General features: G+C 38.5%; 1 protein-coding gene across 1 annotated transcript; it reads left to right on the plus strand.

Moving 5' to 3' along the window:
• The first annotated feature begins 873 nt into the window (after window positions 1-873).
• On the plus strand, window positions 874-15206 carry COMMD8 (COMM domain containing 8). The gene is made up of 5 exons (XM_008701448.2): window positions 874-988; window positions 5402-5557; window positions 9560-9712; window positions 12027-12182; window positions 14276-15206. Exons 1-5 carry the CDS (start codon window positions 923-925, stop codon window positions 14294-14296), a joined length of 552 nt encoding a protein of 183 aa, XP_008699670.2. The 5' UTR covers window positions 874-922; the 3' UTR covers window positions 14297-15206.
• Window positions 15207-17155: the final 1949 nt, after the last annotated feature.

The raw sequence follows: 17155 nt of genomic DNA on the forward strand, positions 1-17155 counted from the left end.
CCACTTTTATTATTAAATTTATATTAGACTGTAATTTTTGTTTCTGTTTCCTACATATTGTGCATTTCTGGATAGCAGAACTATCTTATCCCACTAAATTCTCCAGCACTTGATTAAAGTAACAGCTATAATGCGGAGAGAAATCACAGAAAGGCTGTTTGGCTTTTTCGTTAGTTCAGTGTTAACAGCGTGGCTGTGGAGTCTGACTTTAACTTTAGGCTGTGCCTCTTAGCTGTCTTGAGGGTTGGCATAAAAACAAAATGCCCCTTGAGTTTGACTTACAGATAAACGAAGCATAATTTTTTTTTGGTATAATTATGCCCCATGAAATATTTAGGGGGCACACATATAAGAAAATACTCTTTGTTGTTTATCTGAAATGTCAAGATTTAACTGGGCACTCCATCTTTTTATTTGCTAAATCTGACAGTCCTTGTGACTTCTCTGATCTTGTTATTTGGAAATGGGCATGAAAATAACACTTTCTTTTTAAGATAATCTATATAAGGAATATTGGACACAGGTGAACCCTTAACGTTCCAAATCAGAATACTTTTGTAGGAGACATATGCCAAAACTCAGGGCCAATGGCCCTGAAATCACAATACAGTTACTCTTATTAGTTGGTTTTCGGCGGAGTGCAGAGAAAGTTCGATAGAACTCTGAACAAAATTGCAAACTGCTTTGAGGATTTGCAGATTGGCGTTCAACCCAATAAGGGTGTTAGGCAACGTTACTCCTGGCGGAAGAGGGATTTTCCTTAGTTAAGGGAAAGCGTTGGCTGTGCCTCTGCGCACGCGCACAAGGGCTCCAGCGGCTCCACGCCAAGCCCTCGCCCCACCCGAGAGTCACGTGGGTGAGTCGCGCTCTAGAGGCGCGACCGGGCCTTGTCATGTGACCGAGGTTCCTCCTTGGTACTGGGATGGAGCCGGAAGAGGGGACGCCCTTGTGGCAGCTGCAGAAGCTTCCAGCCGAGCTGGGCCCGCAGGTGAGGAGAGCGCAGGCGGCGTGGCAGGCGGGGCTCTGGGGAGGCCCGGCCTGCAGGTCCGGCCCGGTCTGATCGAGACGTCTTCGCTGGGCTCACCCAGGCTGCCCAGGGCAGGGACGGGGAATGGGCGTGATGTCGGGTGTCCGGCCCACTTCTTCCCCTGGAGAGCTGAGGAGGCTGAGGCTTTTGGCGCCACTTCCGCGCCCCTGCTTGGAGGTGCCCCTCGAGGGGCTTTTCGAGCTGACTTAGGACCGGTCATGGTCGGACCCGGGTGGGGACGGCCCGTCAGCTCCCAAGCGCGGCCCGCGTCCCGCGACCCAGTGACTCTGGGCTGGAGAGCGAAGGCACCAGCATAGTATTTGAAATCTTACAACGTGGAACCAGTGGTTTGCAGTCTCTCATTTCATTCATTCATACACGACACGCCTTCAGAATGCTCCCTGTGCACCAGGCACAGTGCTAGGGACACGCTGCTTACCTAGAGAAGCATACCCTGCCCCCTTGAGGGCGACAGAAAAAAAAATTGGTAAGGGCCACCAATAAATGGGCGACTTACTTTAGGTGGCGTGGTGTAAGGTAGCCTTTCCCCCAAGAGGTGACATATACATTGACACCCTGAGCCTGAGAAGGAGGTGTGAGGATCTGGGGAAAGCAGCCTTGTTCATTTCGTCCCTCCAGCTTTGCACTGAAGTCTGTCTTGTGCTGAGTGCCCGTATGGTATTAGGTGAAATGGTGAATGAAATACAGCCTGTGCCCCTGTGGAGCTTGCTATCTAATAAGGAAACCAAACTGAATTAATGAGCTTGTGGGACAGGTAGCACCCCAGATTTGAGGGGGCAAGGAGAGGTTTTGTATAAAAGGAACATCTAAATTTCTAGCTTGAGTTCTGAAGGATGAGTAGGAACCAGACGGGCTAGAAGGGAGAGAGTGTCTTAGGCAGGGGAGTGGCAGCCACAAGGCTTAGCTACAAGGCTTAACAGCCTTGGCAGGTTTGAGGACCTGCCCTAATTCTTAGAGACTGAAATTCGGAGTGAGCAGAGCAGGGAGACTAAGGCTAGACAGGTGAGTGGGAAGTCCGGTAGCTCGTCTTTATATGCCATGCTTGTGTGTTTAGCCTCAATACCAAAGGCACTGGCTGTTTTGAGTTTGAAAAATCAAATGTGGAGAGAGTGATTACATCTAATAAGTATCTTGACAGAATTGTGAAAGGAAGAGAAAACCCAGTGGATGCTGTAGAGGAAAATCTGACTGAGAAGTGGGTTTTTTCCCCCTTGAAAAGAAGGAAGGACCTGAAGGAAATTTGCCTGTCCCTAAAGGGAAGCAATAGATATAAAATTGAGCTTCAGCATTAGCTCTGGGATCTGTGGTTCTGTTTGTCCTCAGAAGTCAGCCTACTAATTCATTCTATTGTAATTAGTACATAAATATATTTACTCCTTCTCCTCTGTCCCACAGCAATTCAGGTCTCATTATACAACTTCTTGACTGATTGGCTTGCCTCTGGTTTCTCTTATTCTGAACTCCTTCAGAGTAGATACTTTGTTTTATATCTTTAGATCTTGAGAGTTGTGTCTGGGTCGGGGTGGGTTCTTAATCAGTGTTGGCTGAGGGAAGGAATTAATGCGTACTAAAATCTGCTTAACCATGGGGGCGCTTATCTGGATGCCAAGCTTTGGTGGGATGGCCTTCAGTGTCAGTGAGAGGCACCTCTGAGTAAGTCCCAATTCTGTTCCATTCACAAATGGGTGAAGGGTGGGAGTGGGGGTTTCACCTACATAATGTGATAGAGGGGTATGTGGCGGGCAGCTTTTATAAGCCCCACATGTAGGTCTTCTTTTTTCCTCTATTCCATTTACAATGGGAAAGTGTGGGGAGATTAAACTTACTTAACTCTTACCAGGATCAAAAAAAAACAAAACAAAACCCTGTCTTAACTCTTTTCTGTGATTTTAGGAGTGCGGAAACCGAAATGTCAGCAGAGAGTTTGAGTTATGTGCCTGAGGTTGTCAAACTAATAAGTGGCAAAGGTAGAACACGTGTTCAGATCTGTTGACTGTGAGTCTTTGTGTTAGCCTTCTGCCTCTGTCTTCATTCTGCCTGCTTCTTAGATAAGGCCCGTAGCCTTTCCCACCCTGTAGGTTGATGACACCTAGATCTCAGCATCCAGCCAAAGATCTCGGAGTGTCAGGCTTCTGCTTAGACCCACCCCCGGTATCTCAAATGCAGTGTGTCGTTGGCTGAGCTCCTCGTTTTCCCCCCCAGAACTACTCTTCCTGTGGTTGTAGCTTTATCTTTGGTTTGGGGCAGCGCCATTTACCCAGCCACTCAACCTTAAATCTGCGTATCATCCTTGGTTTCTTCTCCTTTTCACGTCTCTTTTACCTCTGTATTGCCTCCATTTTGAGTGTCCTCAGTTATTTAGGCCCCCCGATTTCTTCCTGGTAAACTGAAGGCAGGAGGCCTTTGATCTCACCATCTGTCTTTTCCCTTTCTTTCATCTCCCAACTTGTTGGCAAATTTATGGGAAAATAATGCAAATATGCGAATAGGTTGCTTAGCTGTGGAAGCAATTAAAGAGCCTGGACAGTGTAAACAGGGCCCTTTATGATTTGGCCTCCACTCACCTCTCCAGCCTTGTATCCTGTCTTTTTTCAAATTGAACAAGTGATTTTACACTTCCATTCTCTGCATATGCTGTTGCTTGTGACTAGAAATGCCCTTCTCTTCTATTTGAATGGCCCGCTACTCAACCTTTTAAAAGCCTTTTCCCTGCTTCCTCTCTGCTCCTTTGTATCTTCTGTAAACTTTTAGTATAGCTCCAGTCAGTCTCAATTGCGTTTATGTATTTATATGTTTGTCTTTCTCTAATGTGCTAAAGCTCTGATATGGTAGAACCTTGATCTTGTTTATCCTCAGTTTCTCATTTGTAAAATGGGGATAATAACAATACTTACTTCATGCGGCACAGTGCTTGGTACTCAGGGCTCCATAAATGGTAGTTATTATGGTTATTTTTGCTTTGTATTTCCATTAACTTGTTTAACAATTGGAATAAAGTGCTCATTATGTATTTGTATGTATGAATACAAACATTTATAAATGAATGAATAAATAAATGAATGAATAAAAACATTTATATTCCAAAAGATGGCACTTCTATTTTTTAGTTTGAGTTCTGGGTTTTGCTTCAGCATGGAGGTAGTTTGGGTAACACGGGATATGTGTACAGGATTTTGAATGAATTTCAAATTGAGAATGTTTGTTGACTTTGGTAAATAAAAGGTCTGTTCATATAGTGCATTAGCCATCATTTGGAAGCAGGGTTACCAGTTGCTCATTTCTATTCTGATATGTGTGGTGTTATAGAGAAAGAGTTATATTGCTTAAAATGGGGTAGAATATGGTCCAGGGGAAAAAAGAGTTGGAAGACTTGTTGCTTAAATGCATTTCCAAATTATTTGGGTTCAAATATTCTTTTTACAAGACACAAATATCCCCTGGGAAAGAAAACCATATTAATCATTTATCTAGAATAGGGCTGGCATAGTAGACACTCAGTTAATGTCTGTTAGACATGGAACATAATACCAGTAGTAGTAGTGATGGTGGTAGTGGTGGTAATAGTGATAATAATACTAATAAGAAGAATCATAACAATGGCTAGCAATGTTTAGGTGTTTTATAGCGTGCCAGGAATGTGCTGAGTGATTTGCATGTACTCCTTCAGTCCTTACAACAACATTATGGGGGTAGATGATATCCTCACTTTATACATGAGGAAACAGGCACAGAACATTTAAATAACTTGATAAAACTAGGTAAGTGGCGGAACTAGGATTCAAATTAGACAGTTTTATTCCAAAATTCAGTGTTAATCACTATGTTCAGTTATATATGTGTTAGGATTTCCGTTGCTGATGCTAAGATAGGGTAGAGATAAAGGAAAGTAAAAAAGGAAAAGAAAGGTAGTGACCGCTTTCTTGGACTGGACCAAGAGAAGTGAGTGTGAATGCTGTGAAAATGGAGGTAGAGGGAAATGAAGTTTATAGATCTATGGTAAAAAACTTTAGTCTAAAAGTCATACTTTTTTTAGATTATTGGGATAAATACACTGTCTAAGTAATACCAAGGTGAAGCCTTTCTATTCACCATCTTCCTTTCACGAATATTGGGGAAACAACAGTGTATATATGAAATTATTTTAGCTTCTGAAGGGGGACAAAATTATAAGAAGTCTGGTATTTTTATTGGAGCTTTTATTTTTAAATAATGAGAATAATGTTAAAAGTAGTTAGATTTCAACCTCAGCTGCTTTTGCAGATAACATAAGCTTCTCCCAGCAATACTTGTTTCCTACAAGGAAGATAAATCTTTTTTATAAGTTATAATTCATTTATTTCCTTTTCTCTCTAGCTTCTTCACAAAATAATTGATGGCATTTGTGGCCGAGCTTATCCTCTCCACCAGGATTATCACAGTGTTTGGGATTCAACAGAATGGAAGAACGTTCTAGAAGATATTACCAAATTTTTCAAAGCTGTAGTTGGTAAAAATTTATCTGATGAAGAGGTAACTTAACTTCAAATTTCTATACCTTATAATAAATAATAAATAGTTTTCAGGTTTTTCTTAAGTTGGTCTGTAGGTCACTATATTATACAAGAGCTGTCATCAGTAAGTATATATATATATATACATTTTTTAAAAGATTTTATTCATTTTTTTGAGAGAGAGAGAGAACATGAGAGATCAGGAGTGGGGTGGGGTTGGGGAGGAAAGGGCAGAGGGAGAGGAAGAAGCAGACTCTCAGTTGAGCAGGGAGCCTGATTTCGACTGGATCCCAGGACCCTGGGATCATGACCTGAGCTGCAGGCAGACGCTTAACTGACTGAGCCACCCAGGCGCCCCCAGTAAGTATATATTATATTACAACAAAACCTCATAAATTGTCAGTAGGCAAATCTGACTGTGGAAGTTATTTTTTATAGTTTTGTTTCATGTTTTTAAAATTATGACACATTTAAATCATGTAGAAGAAAACCAAAAGTTATATAACTTACACCTACACTCTCATTATCACAATTAAACAGTTGTTAACATCTTTATGCATTACAAGTTTGTGTGTTTGTTTTAGAGACAAAGCATTACAGATATACCTAAATACCACGTGGGCATGCCACCCTTCCCTAAGAGATCACCACTTGTGAAGTTGGCATACATGTTTTGTATTCAGGAATATTTGCATTGTAAGCAATAGATATAATTATTTGAGTTGTATAAATGTGTAACTTGTAAATGATAACAGGTATCCATTTGTAATTTTTTAATGGAATGTTGTGTTTTAGACTTACCAGTTTTGGTAAATGTAGATCTGGTTCATGTATTTCAACCTCTTGTAGTATTTGATGATAGGAATTAGCAGGACTTATTTTTCTGGTCCCTTCCTGATGAACTATTAGATCATTGCCTCTTTAATTATTATGTATAGAGTACTTCTACAGACATTTTGTACATGTCTCCTTGTACGCATATTGGCCAGCTTTTCTTGGACAGACATCTTAATGTGAAATTATAGGAATATCCTTCCATTGAATTGCTTTTGTACCTTGGTCAAAAATTATTTTGCCATGTTTGTATAGGTTGCTTACTTTTTAAAAAAGTGTAGTTATATATGTTCATTTTGATTTGGATGATATTCTGGGTGGGAGGTCTTTGTTAGATACATGTATTTTAAATATCTTCTCCCATTATGTGGCTAGCCTTTTCACTCTTACTGGTCTTTTTGTGAACAGAAGTTCTGAATTTTAATCAAGTCCAGCTTTGTCAATATTTCTTTTGGTGGTTAGTGCTAGTAAGGTCCTGTTTAAGAAATATTTGTGCCAAAATCATGAAGATGTTTTGTTAGTTTTCTTGTAGAAGCTCTCACATTTATGTTGCTGATGCATTTTCAATTAGTATTTGTGGAGTAAGGGTCCAGTTCACATTTTTTCACATCAATAGCCAGTTGACCCAGTACCGTTTATTGAAATGACAGTCCTCACTCCCACAGAATTTCTGTGTAGCCCTTGTTGTAAATCAGGTAGCTATATATGTATGGGTCTGTGTTTGGACTTTTTTTTTTTTTTTTAAGATTTTTATTTATTTGACATAGAGAGCATGCCCACAGACGGGGGAGCAGGAGAGGGAGAAACAGGCTCCCGCTAAGCAGGGAGCCCAATGTGGGGCTTGATCCCAGGACCCTGGGATCATGACCTGGCCGAAGGCATACGTTTAACCAACTGAGACACCCGGGCGTCCCTGTATCTGGACTCTTTATTCTGCTCCATTAATTTGTCTGTATTTCTCAGTACTACACTATCTTAATTAGTGTAGAATTACGGCCATGTTACATAAAGTCTTGATATCTGGTAGCAGAAGACCCTCAACTTCATGCTTCTCCAAGATTGTTTTGGGTATCCTGGGTCCTCTGTATTTTCATGTACATTTTAAAATCAGCTTGTCAATTTCAACCAAAAACCCTGCTGGGCTGACATACCAAAATACCATAGACGGGGTAGCTTAAACAACAAGAATTTATTTTTCATAATACTAGAGGCTGGTGAGTCCAAGACAAAGGTGCTGGTTGATTTGATTCCCTGTTGAGGGCCCTTTTCCTGGCTTCAGACTACCTTCTTTTTGTGTTTTTCTCATTGGTAAGGGGAGAGGGACAGAAGCATGCTCTCTTGTGTCTCTTTTTATAAGGGCACTAATCCTATCATGAGGGCCCTCACCCTTATGACCTATTAACTTAATTATCTCTCAAAGACCCACCCTCTTTAAATATCATCACAATGAAGGTAAGGATTTCAACATAGGAATTTTGGGGTGACATAATTAAGTTCATAGCATGGGGACTGCACTGAGTCTTTAGATCATTGTGGCAAGAATTTACAGCTTAATATTAATCTTCCCAATCCATGAACATGGTATAACATTCCATTTATTTGGATTGCATCAATTTCTCTAATATTTTGTAGTTTTTAGTATAGAGGTCTTGCAAATATTTTGTTAGATTTATTTCTAAGTAGTTGATATTTTTGATATTTTAAAATTTTGTTCTCCAATTATTTATTGCTAATATGTAGAAATACTGCAATTTTTATATCTTTACCCCATGTTAACAGTCTTTAAAAGTTTTATTATTTTAATGGCTTATAAAACGTTTTTGGTTTGGGTTTTTTTTTGGATTTTTTTGGTATACAGTTATTTTCTTTTTAAAAATTGATACTTTTTTTTCTTACCTTATTGCACTGGCTTACACCTGTAAAACAGTGTTGAAAAAAAGCAGTGTTTTATTCTTGACCTTAGGGAGAATGTATTCACTGTTTTATCATTGTCTTAGCTGTATGATTTTCTAGATATCAACTTTCAGATTAAAGAAGTTTCTTACAGTTCCTACTTTGCTAAGAATTGTTATCATTAATGGGTATTGAATTTTATTTAAATGCTCTTTCCCTAAATTTGTTATTTTTTCCTCCTTTATTTTGTTGATGTGGCATCTTTCATTGGATTTTTAAATGCTTAACTAACTTTTGTATTGCCAAAATAAATGCCACTTGGTCATGATGTATTATCTTTTTATGTATCTCTTAATTTGATTTGTTAGTATTTTATTTACGATTTTTGCATGTTTTTCAGTGATATTGGGCCATAGTTTTTCTTTTCTATAATGTCCTTGTCAGCATGTCAAGTTTTATTCTGGTCTAATAAAATGAATTAGGAAGTATTTTTTCTCTTATTCTCTGGAAGAGTTTATGAAGATTGATTTTATTTCTTTCATAGTACTATGTTACCATGTTGTATAATTTTCACATATTTGGAATCTTTTTATCAGTTATGATTTAACTACACCATGGTAAAAAAATATAAATAGTTTGATTGCAGTCCTTTGAAATCTGTTGTGATTTGCTACATGGCTCATCATATGGTTCATTTTGGTGAATGTTCCATATATTTTTGAAAATAATATCTATTTTGTAGTTGATGAACATAATGTTCTATGTTTAAGTTAGGTTTAAGGAAGATAGTGTTTTTCAGTTCTTTATCTTTACTGATTTTTTTGTCTTTTTCTGTAAGTTACTGGGAGATGTGTTAACATTCTAATTATGAAAGTAGATTTATCCATTTCTCCGTTTAGTTCTGCCAAGTTGTGTTGCTATACATATTTTGAAGCTGTGTTATTAGGTGCATAGAAATTTATGATTATTCTTTCTATTGAATGGCCCTTGGGCCGTTTTTTATTTCTCATAATACTTCTTGCCTTAAAGACTACATTGTCTGATATTAAAATAGCTATACCAGTTTTAGTGGTCTTTGCTTCCATGCTACTTCATCAGTTCATTTCTGTTTTGCAATAATTTGTTAAAATCTCTTGTTTGTTAGTTATGCATTCTCATTTTATTCTTTTCATAGAGACAGATTTTTTTTTAACTGTCATTTAAAAGGTTTTGTGAAAGAGAAGTGGAGCTATGTGTTTACATTTTAAACAGAAAGACCCTTTCACTTATTTTCTGTTTATTTTTATTTTCATAGATATTTCAGCAGTTAAATCAGTTGACTTCATTTCACCAACAAGCTATCATGAAATGCTTGAAAAGTAGGAAAGATGAAATCAAGCAGGCTCTGTTAGAAGAAATAGTTGATATTTCTTCTGCACAGCTACAGGATTTTGATTGGCAGTTAAAGGTGAGAATCTACTTATGGGCATGTATGTTTTTTATCTCATTTTTTGAAATGAAATATTCTTTTTCATATTATGCATGTAAAATTTGTTATTTTAAGAATACATTGTCAAAAATTGCATTTTTATATTTAGTACAGTACAAAGATCCATATAATATGTAAAAACATTACATTGATAATAAATTTAATAAACTAGAGCTGTGAATCATTAAATATCTTAAGTAGTGGAGTAGTATGTATTCAACATATATTTTTGGATTTCCAGACTTCATAAGCTTTCTGAGATTGGTAAATGCAATTTTGCCTTCAGGGGCGAAATCTATAACGTGCTATTAAAAAGAGCACTTGAAAAACACTTTGAAAAGAGACTCATGAGCAGTAGGTTCATAAAGAACAATAGCAATCCAACTTTCTGTGCCGTACAGGGCACCTGAACCTAGATGAGGAGGTTGTATTGAAACACATTGTGTTTCTTCATTTCAGCACGATAAGTGCCTCATATTGTCCTTGTGGATAAAGTGGAGAAAGATGTGGACAGATCACATAGTTACTTGGGTCATAGCTAGATAAATAACCAAAATTTGTGTTAGCTAGGAGGGAGTTCTCTGTGATTCTGGTTTTGGCCCAAACTTCTTCAACAAATATTCTTTCATGAATATTATGCTCATCAAATCTGAGATATGGTAAATATTAATATAATAGAATTAAAGTTTAAAATTGTTTTACAGCAGATTACAGTGATGGATCAAATGAAGCAAAATAAACTGAGCAGAGATAACCTAGGTAGAGAATTCTTTAAATAAAGGCAATTTAATATAAAAGATATGAGAGATAAGCCAAAAGTAATTTGTATGAAAAATATTCAGTTGTTTTGATTTGCCAGATGTGGCCTCAGTCAGCAGTGTGATGATTCGGTCTTGTTTTGTTGGTAGAAATGCAGTGTTTCAAGCAATGGGTAGTTCTAATTCTGTTCTCATTCATTAGATCTTCTTAGTTAATTTAGTTTAGTAATACTTTTACTTTTGGCTGCCAAATGTAAGAGACACTGCAACAAATTGGAGCCAAACCAAAAGAGAATGAACAGGAACTTAAAGTCGTGGTACATGAAGGTTTTTTGAAACACTTGAGACCACGTATCCAGAAAAGAAAAACTTTAGTACAAAAATTATAGTTACCTTTAAAGGACTAAAAGTCATCTGTATGGATGAGGGAATTGATATGTGCTCGTGGCTTCAGAGGCTAGGACAAAGGCTAAAGTCTAAGGTATATGGTTTGCGATAAGATGAGTTCACGTTCAACCTGAGGAGAGCTTTTTTACACCTGTCAGTATCTGAAGATTATTCAATAAACTCTTCTTGAAGTAGCTCGTTCATCATGGGTCGTATTCAAGCATAGACTGAGAAAGCGCTTACTGGACACACTGAGGAGGAGAATTATCCGTAAAGGAGTCCATCTTTAATGGACTCCTCTCAGCTGTTATGAGCCCTGGTTTTTGAAGAGAGAATGAAGGAGGTATGTGAGGATTCCATTCTGCAGTCCGAGGATGTTTGTTAGGGAGATAGTTCCTTACCAGTCATTGTACAAGTAATGAATGATACAAGTAAATTTTTGCAAGTAGTAGCACTTTGAAGATTGAGGTATGGTGGAGTTTTTTTAGCTCAGATACCAGGAGACTTGATTTTCCCTTTGCCATCTGCCAATGAAGCTATGGTGCTTGTTTCAAAAACTATTTGTATCCTAAATATTTGGTTCTTTTGTTTCCTCTAGGATTCTCTTTAGATAGAAAATAGGAAGTGGAGTAAATGTTGAATGATTTTGCTGAGTGGCTCTAATTGATAGTGGTATCTTGATAACGTGTTTATCAATAATTTAGTAGAAAGTTAGCTGATTGTGAACGAAGCATCTTCATTGCACAGGGTTTACCAGTGTTTTTAGTTTTATCTTTGTACATGGACTTTCTTCCTCTTGGTATCCTCACACTTCTTTAAGCTTTAAGAATTCTCGGTTTCGTGATGCATTGGACCCATTCAACTTCCCTTCCCAGCCATAACTCTGCCCTGGATTTCTGCTTCTGCCACAAACTTTGGACTGGTTGTCCTTTTTTCCCAAGTTGTCTTCCTCTCTGTCATCCTCCTTTCTCTGTCCGTTCTTCCTATACATGTTGGTTTGGCATGGGTGTATTTCTTCCACCTTTTCCTGTACTTGACAGCAAACAGGAGTATTCTTTTCTTAAAATGTATTGTTAATACGCTCTGATGCATATTTAATGTAGTCTTTTTTACTACTCATTAATTACTGTTTTCCTCATTTTAAACAGCTTGCACTGTCTAGTGACAAGATTGCTACTTTACAAATGCCACTTTTAAACCTTCATCTAGACATAAAAGAAAATGGTGAAGTCAAACCATATTCTGTTGAAATGAGTAAAGAAGAGCTGCAGAATCTAATAAATTCCTTGGAAGCAGCTAATAAGGTATTTGTTTTAATTTTGTTGTGTGTTTAAAATGTTTACGTTTTGATTGATATCCTTAGAACAATAGGAGAAAAACTTAAAATTGACTTTTCATATTTCTTTTATTCCTGATATTTTATGTTAAGCACAGAACATACCTTGTTGATATGTTCTGCATCTCTAGTTTTAGATATTTAATTATAACTTGTAATTTTAACTACTTAGTTTTGAGCATAATTTATCAAGTAGTTACTTTTTTTTTTTTTTTAAAGATTTCATTTATTTATTTGACAGAGAGAGACAGCCAGCGAGAGAGGGAACACAAGCAGGGGGAGTGGGAGAGGAAGAAGCAGGCTCCTAGCAGAGAAGCCCAATATGGGGCTCGATCCCATAACTCTGGGATCATGCCCTAAGCCGAAGGCAGACGCTTAACCGCTGTGCCACCCAGGCGCCCCAAGTAGTTATTTTTGATAGAATAATACTGTTGTTCTAGCAGCTAGATTTTTTTTTTTGCCTCAGTGCTCATTAATGATAAAAATAAAATTTTTACTTAAAAAAATAAAATTTTTACCTTGGGGCTATGAAATTAGTTGATTCTAAAGTGTTTTTATGATTATTATGAGTAGTTATGATTTTAAAGAAAAGAGTGTCTTGTTTAACTGCACAAATAAGGGGCGCCTGGGTGGTGCAGTCGGTTAAGCATCTGCCTTCGGCTCGGGTCGTGATCCCAGGGTCCTGGGATCGAGCCCCACATCGAGCTCCCTGCTCAGTGGCAGGCTGCTTCTCCCTCTGCCACTCCTCCTGTTAGTGCTCTCTCTCTGTCAGATAAATAAATAAAATCTTTAAAAAAAAAAGTTTTAACTGCACAAATAGAGTTGTTTTTATACTCCTCTAAGTACAGGAGACAAAATATGGCTTGTAGTTATGACAAAATCAGATGAAACTAATGACTGACTAAAAATTTTACATATACAAAGGATTGACTAAATAACAGGAACCATTCTCAGTGTTTAATGAGAAAAATCATATTTAAACAGTAGAAACTGCTGCTGTCAGAAAGAAATAAAAATAACTGTCTCTGTATACCTGTGTTCCTTTCATGATTACTCAGCATTGGGCGCCTGGGCGGCTCAGTCTGTTAGGCGTCTGCCTTAGGCTCAGGTCATGATCCCAGAGTCCTGGGATCGAGTCCTGCAGTGGGCTTCCTGCTCAGCGGGGGGCCTGCTTCGCCCTCTCCCTTGGCCTGTCACTCCCCCTGCTTGTGTGCTCTCTCTCTCTGTCAAATAAATAAATAAAATCTTGAATTTAAAAAAAAAAAGATTGCTCAGGATTTTCTCTAGTGATTTGCTCTCCAGTAATCAATGTCAGATATTTAACTTCTCTTGCTCCTGACCAATCTTCTTGGCCCCACCTTTTTTTTTTTTTTTTAAGTAGGCTCCATGCCCACCATGGAGCCCAATGCAGGGCCTGAATTCATGACCCTGAGATCAAGACCTGAGGTCGGGAGTTGGATGCTTAACTGACTGGGCCACCCAGGCACCAGGCTCTACCTTTTTCTTTTTTTTAAGATTTATTTATTTATTTATTTTGAGAGAGAGAGAAAGAGAGAGCATGAGCAGGGGGGAGGGGCAGAGGGAGAGGGAGAAGCAGACTCCCCACTGAGCCGGGAACCTGGTGCAGGACTTGATCCCAGGACTCCAGGATCATGACCTGAGCCAAGGCAGACGCTTAATGGACTGAGCCACCCAGGTGTCCCCCGGCTCTGTCTTTCTGAAACCCTGGTATAGTCAGCTTCCGTCCATACTCTGCAGTTACACAGTCATTTTAGTGCCATGATGACCGGTCCACAAGCCTAGTAGCCGCACGGGGAGCCTGGCTTGCTTTTGGGTGGGGCTAAGTGTCTGAGGGAGTGTGTGGTAGAGCTTCATGTAAGTGTTAATTGAGTGTGAACCAGGGATCCTGGCAGGCGTCCGTCATCAGTTGCTGTGCATTGTACTTGCTTGTTACCAGTTCTCTGGTCTTCAGAGATTTCAAAGCATTTCATTAAGCAGATACGGACATCATTCTGGAATAACCTCATTTCCACAACCCCCCCCCCAATTTTCTGTTTTAAGGTGGTCCTGCAGTTGAAATAACTGGAAGTGGTGCACACCAACAATATCAGATTCTACTGCTACCCCAGACGCGGCCGAGTGAATGCTGTGTGTTCAGAACACCTGCGCTGTACTGACTGTTTTGCTGTGCTGAGAAAGCAGCAGGGCTGGGATTACAGAGATAAAAATGTATCCGCTTCCCTAAAGAACAGGAAATGACACGGTTGACAGGAAATGCATAAAAAATGATAGATGAAAAAGCTATAATAGCAGTTTATATTTTCATAATGGCTGTTTTGCCTCATTTATTAAATATTTGAAAAATCTTTATAGATATACAGTTTTATTAAAAGCTAAAAATAGGCTCTAAAGTAATGTAAACGTACAAAGCACAAATCTACTTGAATGTTGCTTAAAGGAATATATGAATAGCAAGGATGTGTATTATGGATATATTTGATTCATTTGTAATATTTTTAAAAAATAACTTTTAAAGAATGTATAAGCTGCATATATAACTCAGGAGATTCCATATCTTTCTTCTATTTCAAAGGAAAGATTATAAAGTGTAAAATTTCTTAGAGAAAGAAGCTCCTCTTCAGATATGAACAAGAAAAAATAATTAAATTTGTGTCAATGGTTTTGAGTTTATGAATTCTAGAGATTAAAATCCTTTATTCGAGTGGGGAAAAAATGAAAGTAACACTGTTACTTCTGCATTTCTGTGTCTGATCGGGAGGATGTGCTTTGATAAAAAGAACAGATGTCATTGTATAGTGTATATATAACTATTCAGATATCAGCTAAGGTTAAATATAGGTCCATTTTTGTTACAGACTTTTAATATTACAGTTAATAGTGTTGGGTGTTAACTTCACTGGAAAACAAACCATTTTTAATTTCATTTAACTTTAAGAACAAGCATTCTGAACAAATAAAAAATGTCATTTTACTTTTCCGTATTGCTTTATTTGAAACGGCTTTCTACAGGATGCAGTGATGCAGGAGTAATTGGCACCTGCTGTTTGCAAGCTTCATCGCTCTTTAGAGCATCAGACTAGTATTTGAGGTGTTCAGAATAGTTCTTACTATTCTCATCATAGAGATGAAGATAGGCTTAGAGAGCTTAAAGAAAATATCTGCGTGTGATCTAGGCCGTGCCCCTCAAAATGTGTCTGTAGACTGATGCCAGTCTGTGGTCTGTGGACTGTTTGTTATAGGTCGGGGATTCGACAAGGAGCTCACGCTAGAGTGTTCATCGATACATTGCTTTTCTCACTGAGAAATGTCGATTATGGAAAAAATACCAGCTGAACTAAACAGCGTGCTTAGGGAGGTAGCTGACTTACTCCCTGTGCGAGTTCCTTACGTCGCGGACCCGCAGCAGTTTGTAGGTAGCATTTTAAATACCACCGGTGATCCCCAGTGTACAGTGGTTCGACTTAAGATCTTTTGACTTTACTGTGGCGCTAAAGCGGCCTGCACTGAGTAGGTTTGAATTTTGATTTTCTTTTTTTTACACATTTTGAATTTTGATCTTTTCCCGGGCTAGCAATATACAGTCTGACACTCTTTTCTGATGTTGGGCAGCGGCAGCCCCGCAGCTACCAGGCGGCCATGCGGTCACGAGGGTAAACAACTGATACACTGATGACCATCCTTCACCCGTACGGCCTGCTGTTTTTCACTTTCAGTACAGGATTCAGGAAATTACATGAGGTATTCAACACTGCAGTAAAAAATAGGCTTTGTGTTAGATGACTTTGCCCAACTGTAGGCTAGTGTGAGTGTTCTGAGCATTTAAGCTAGATAGGCTAAGCTATGGTGTTCAGTAGGTGAGGCATATTAAATGCATTGTTGACTTAACAGTATTTTCACTATATGATGGATTTATTGGGATGTAAACCCATCATATGTCGAGGAAGATCTCTACTGATTAAAGGTCCTTCTGAATTTCAACCCTCCATTTTCTTTCTTTCTCTCACCACCTTATTTATCACTCCACTAGAATTTTTAACCACCTTATTGAAATCTAACTGATATACTGTAAACCTCACATATTTAAAGTGTACAGTCTGGGAGGCTTTGACATATATACACCAAGAAAGCATTACCTCTATCAGGATTGTGAGCATGGCAATCACTCCCAAAAGATTCCTCCTATTCCTTTGGAATCCCTGCTCCTGTGCACCACCCCCCAGCCCACCAACCCCTGGTCTGCTTCCTGCCACTCGTAGAGTTGTTCACACTTTTCAAGAGTTTAATATCCGTGGAATCATATAGTACGTACCTTTCCTTTTCAGTATCGAATTTCTCTGTGTTATTGCATATAGCAATAGTTCATTTCTTTCTCTTGTTGAGAAGTATTCAGTTCTGGAGTTTTACCATAATTTGTTTAGCCACCTGTTAAAGAATATTTTGGTTGTTGAAAATTCTTATGGCTACTACGTAACAGAATCCTGTGAACCTTCCTATGGATGTGCGCTTCCTTTGGAGCGAACACTCTGAGGAGTGGAATGTTTCCAAAGTGACTTTGCCATCCTACATCCCATACCAGTCCGAGAGTTCCGCCTCCACCTGCTTGCTGACACGTGCTTTGGTCAATCTTCATTTCAGCTATTGTAACAGTGTGTAGGGGTATCTCCTTGTGGTTTTAATTATATTTATTCCCTAATGACTGATGGTGTTCACTGTCTTCTCATGTACTATTTGCCATCTGTAGATCTTCTTTGGTGAAGTGTCTGTTCAGATCCATTGCCATTTTTAAATTGGATTGTTTTCTTATGTTGAGGTTTGGGAGTTCTTCATAGCCTGGATACAAGTCTTTATCACATACATGCCTTGTAAGTGCTTCTTCCCAGTCTGTGGCTTTCTTTTTTCTTCTATAAATGGACTTTTTAA

Source organism: Ursus maritimus, unplaced genomic scaffold (genome assembly GCF_017311325.1).
Source record: "Ursus maritimus isolate PB19 unplaced genomic scaffold, ASM1731132v1 scaffold_8, whole genome shotgun sequence".
In the NCBI taxonomy this organism is placed as follows: Eukaryota; Metazoa; Chordata; class Mammalia; order Carnivora; family Ursidae; genus Ursus; species Ursus maritimus.

Coding starts and splice junctions, on each gene's coding strand:
- COMMD8 (XM_008701448.2), top strand. CDS start 923: ATGGAGCCGGAAGAGGGGACGCCCTTGTGGCAGCTGCAGAAGCTTCCA. Junction 989..5,401: donor CAGCCGAGCTGGGCCCGCAG/GTGAGGAGAGCG, acceptor TTTTCTCTCTAG/CTTCTTCACAAAATAATTGA. Junction 9,713..12,026: donor ATTTTGATTGGCAGTTAAAG/GTGAGAATCTAC, acceptor CATTTTAAACAG/CTTGCACTGTCTAGTGACAA.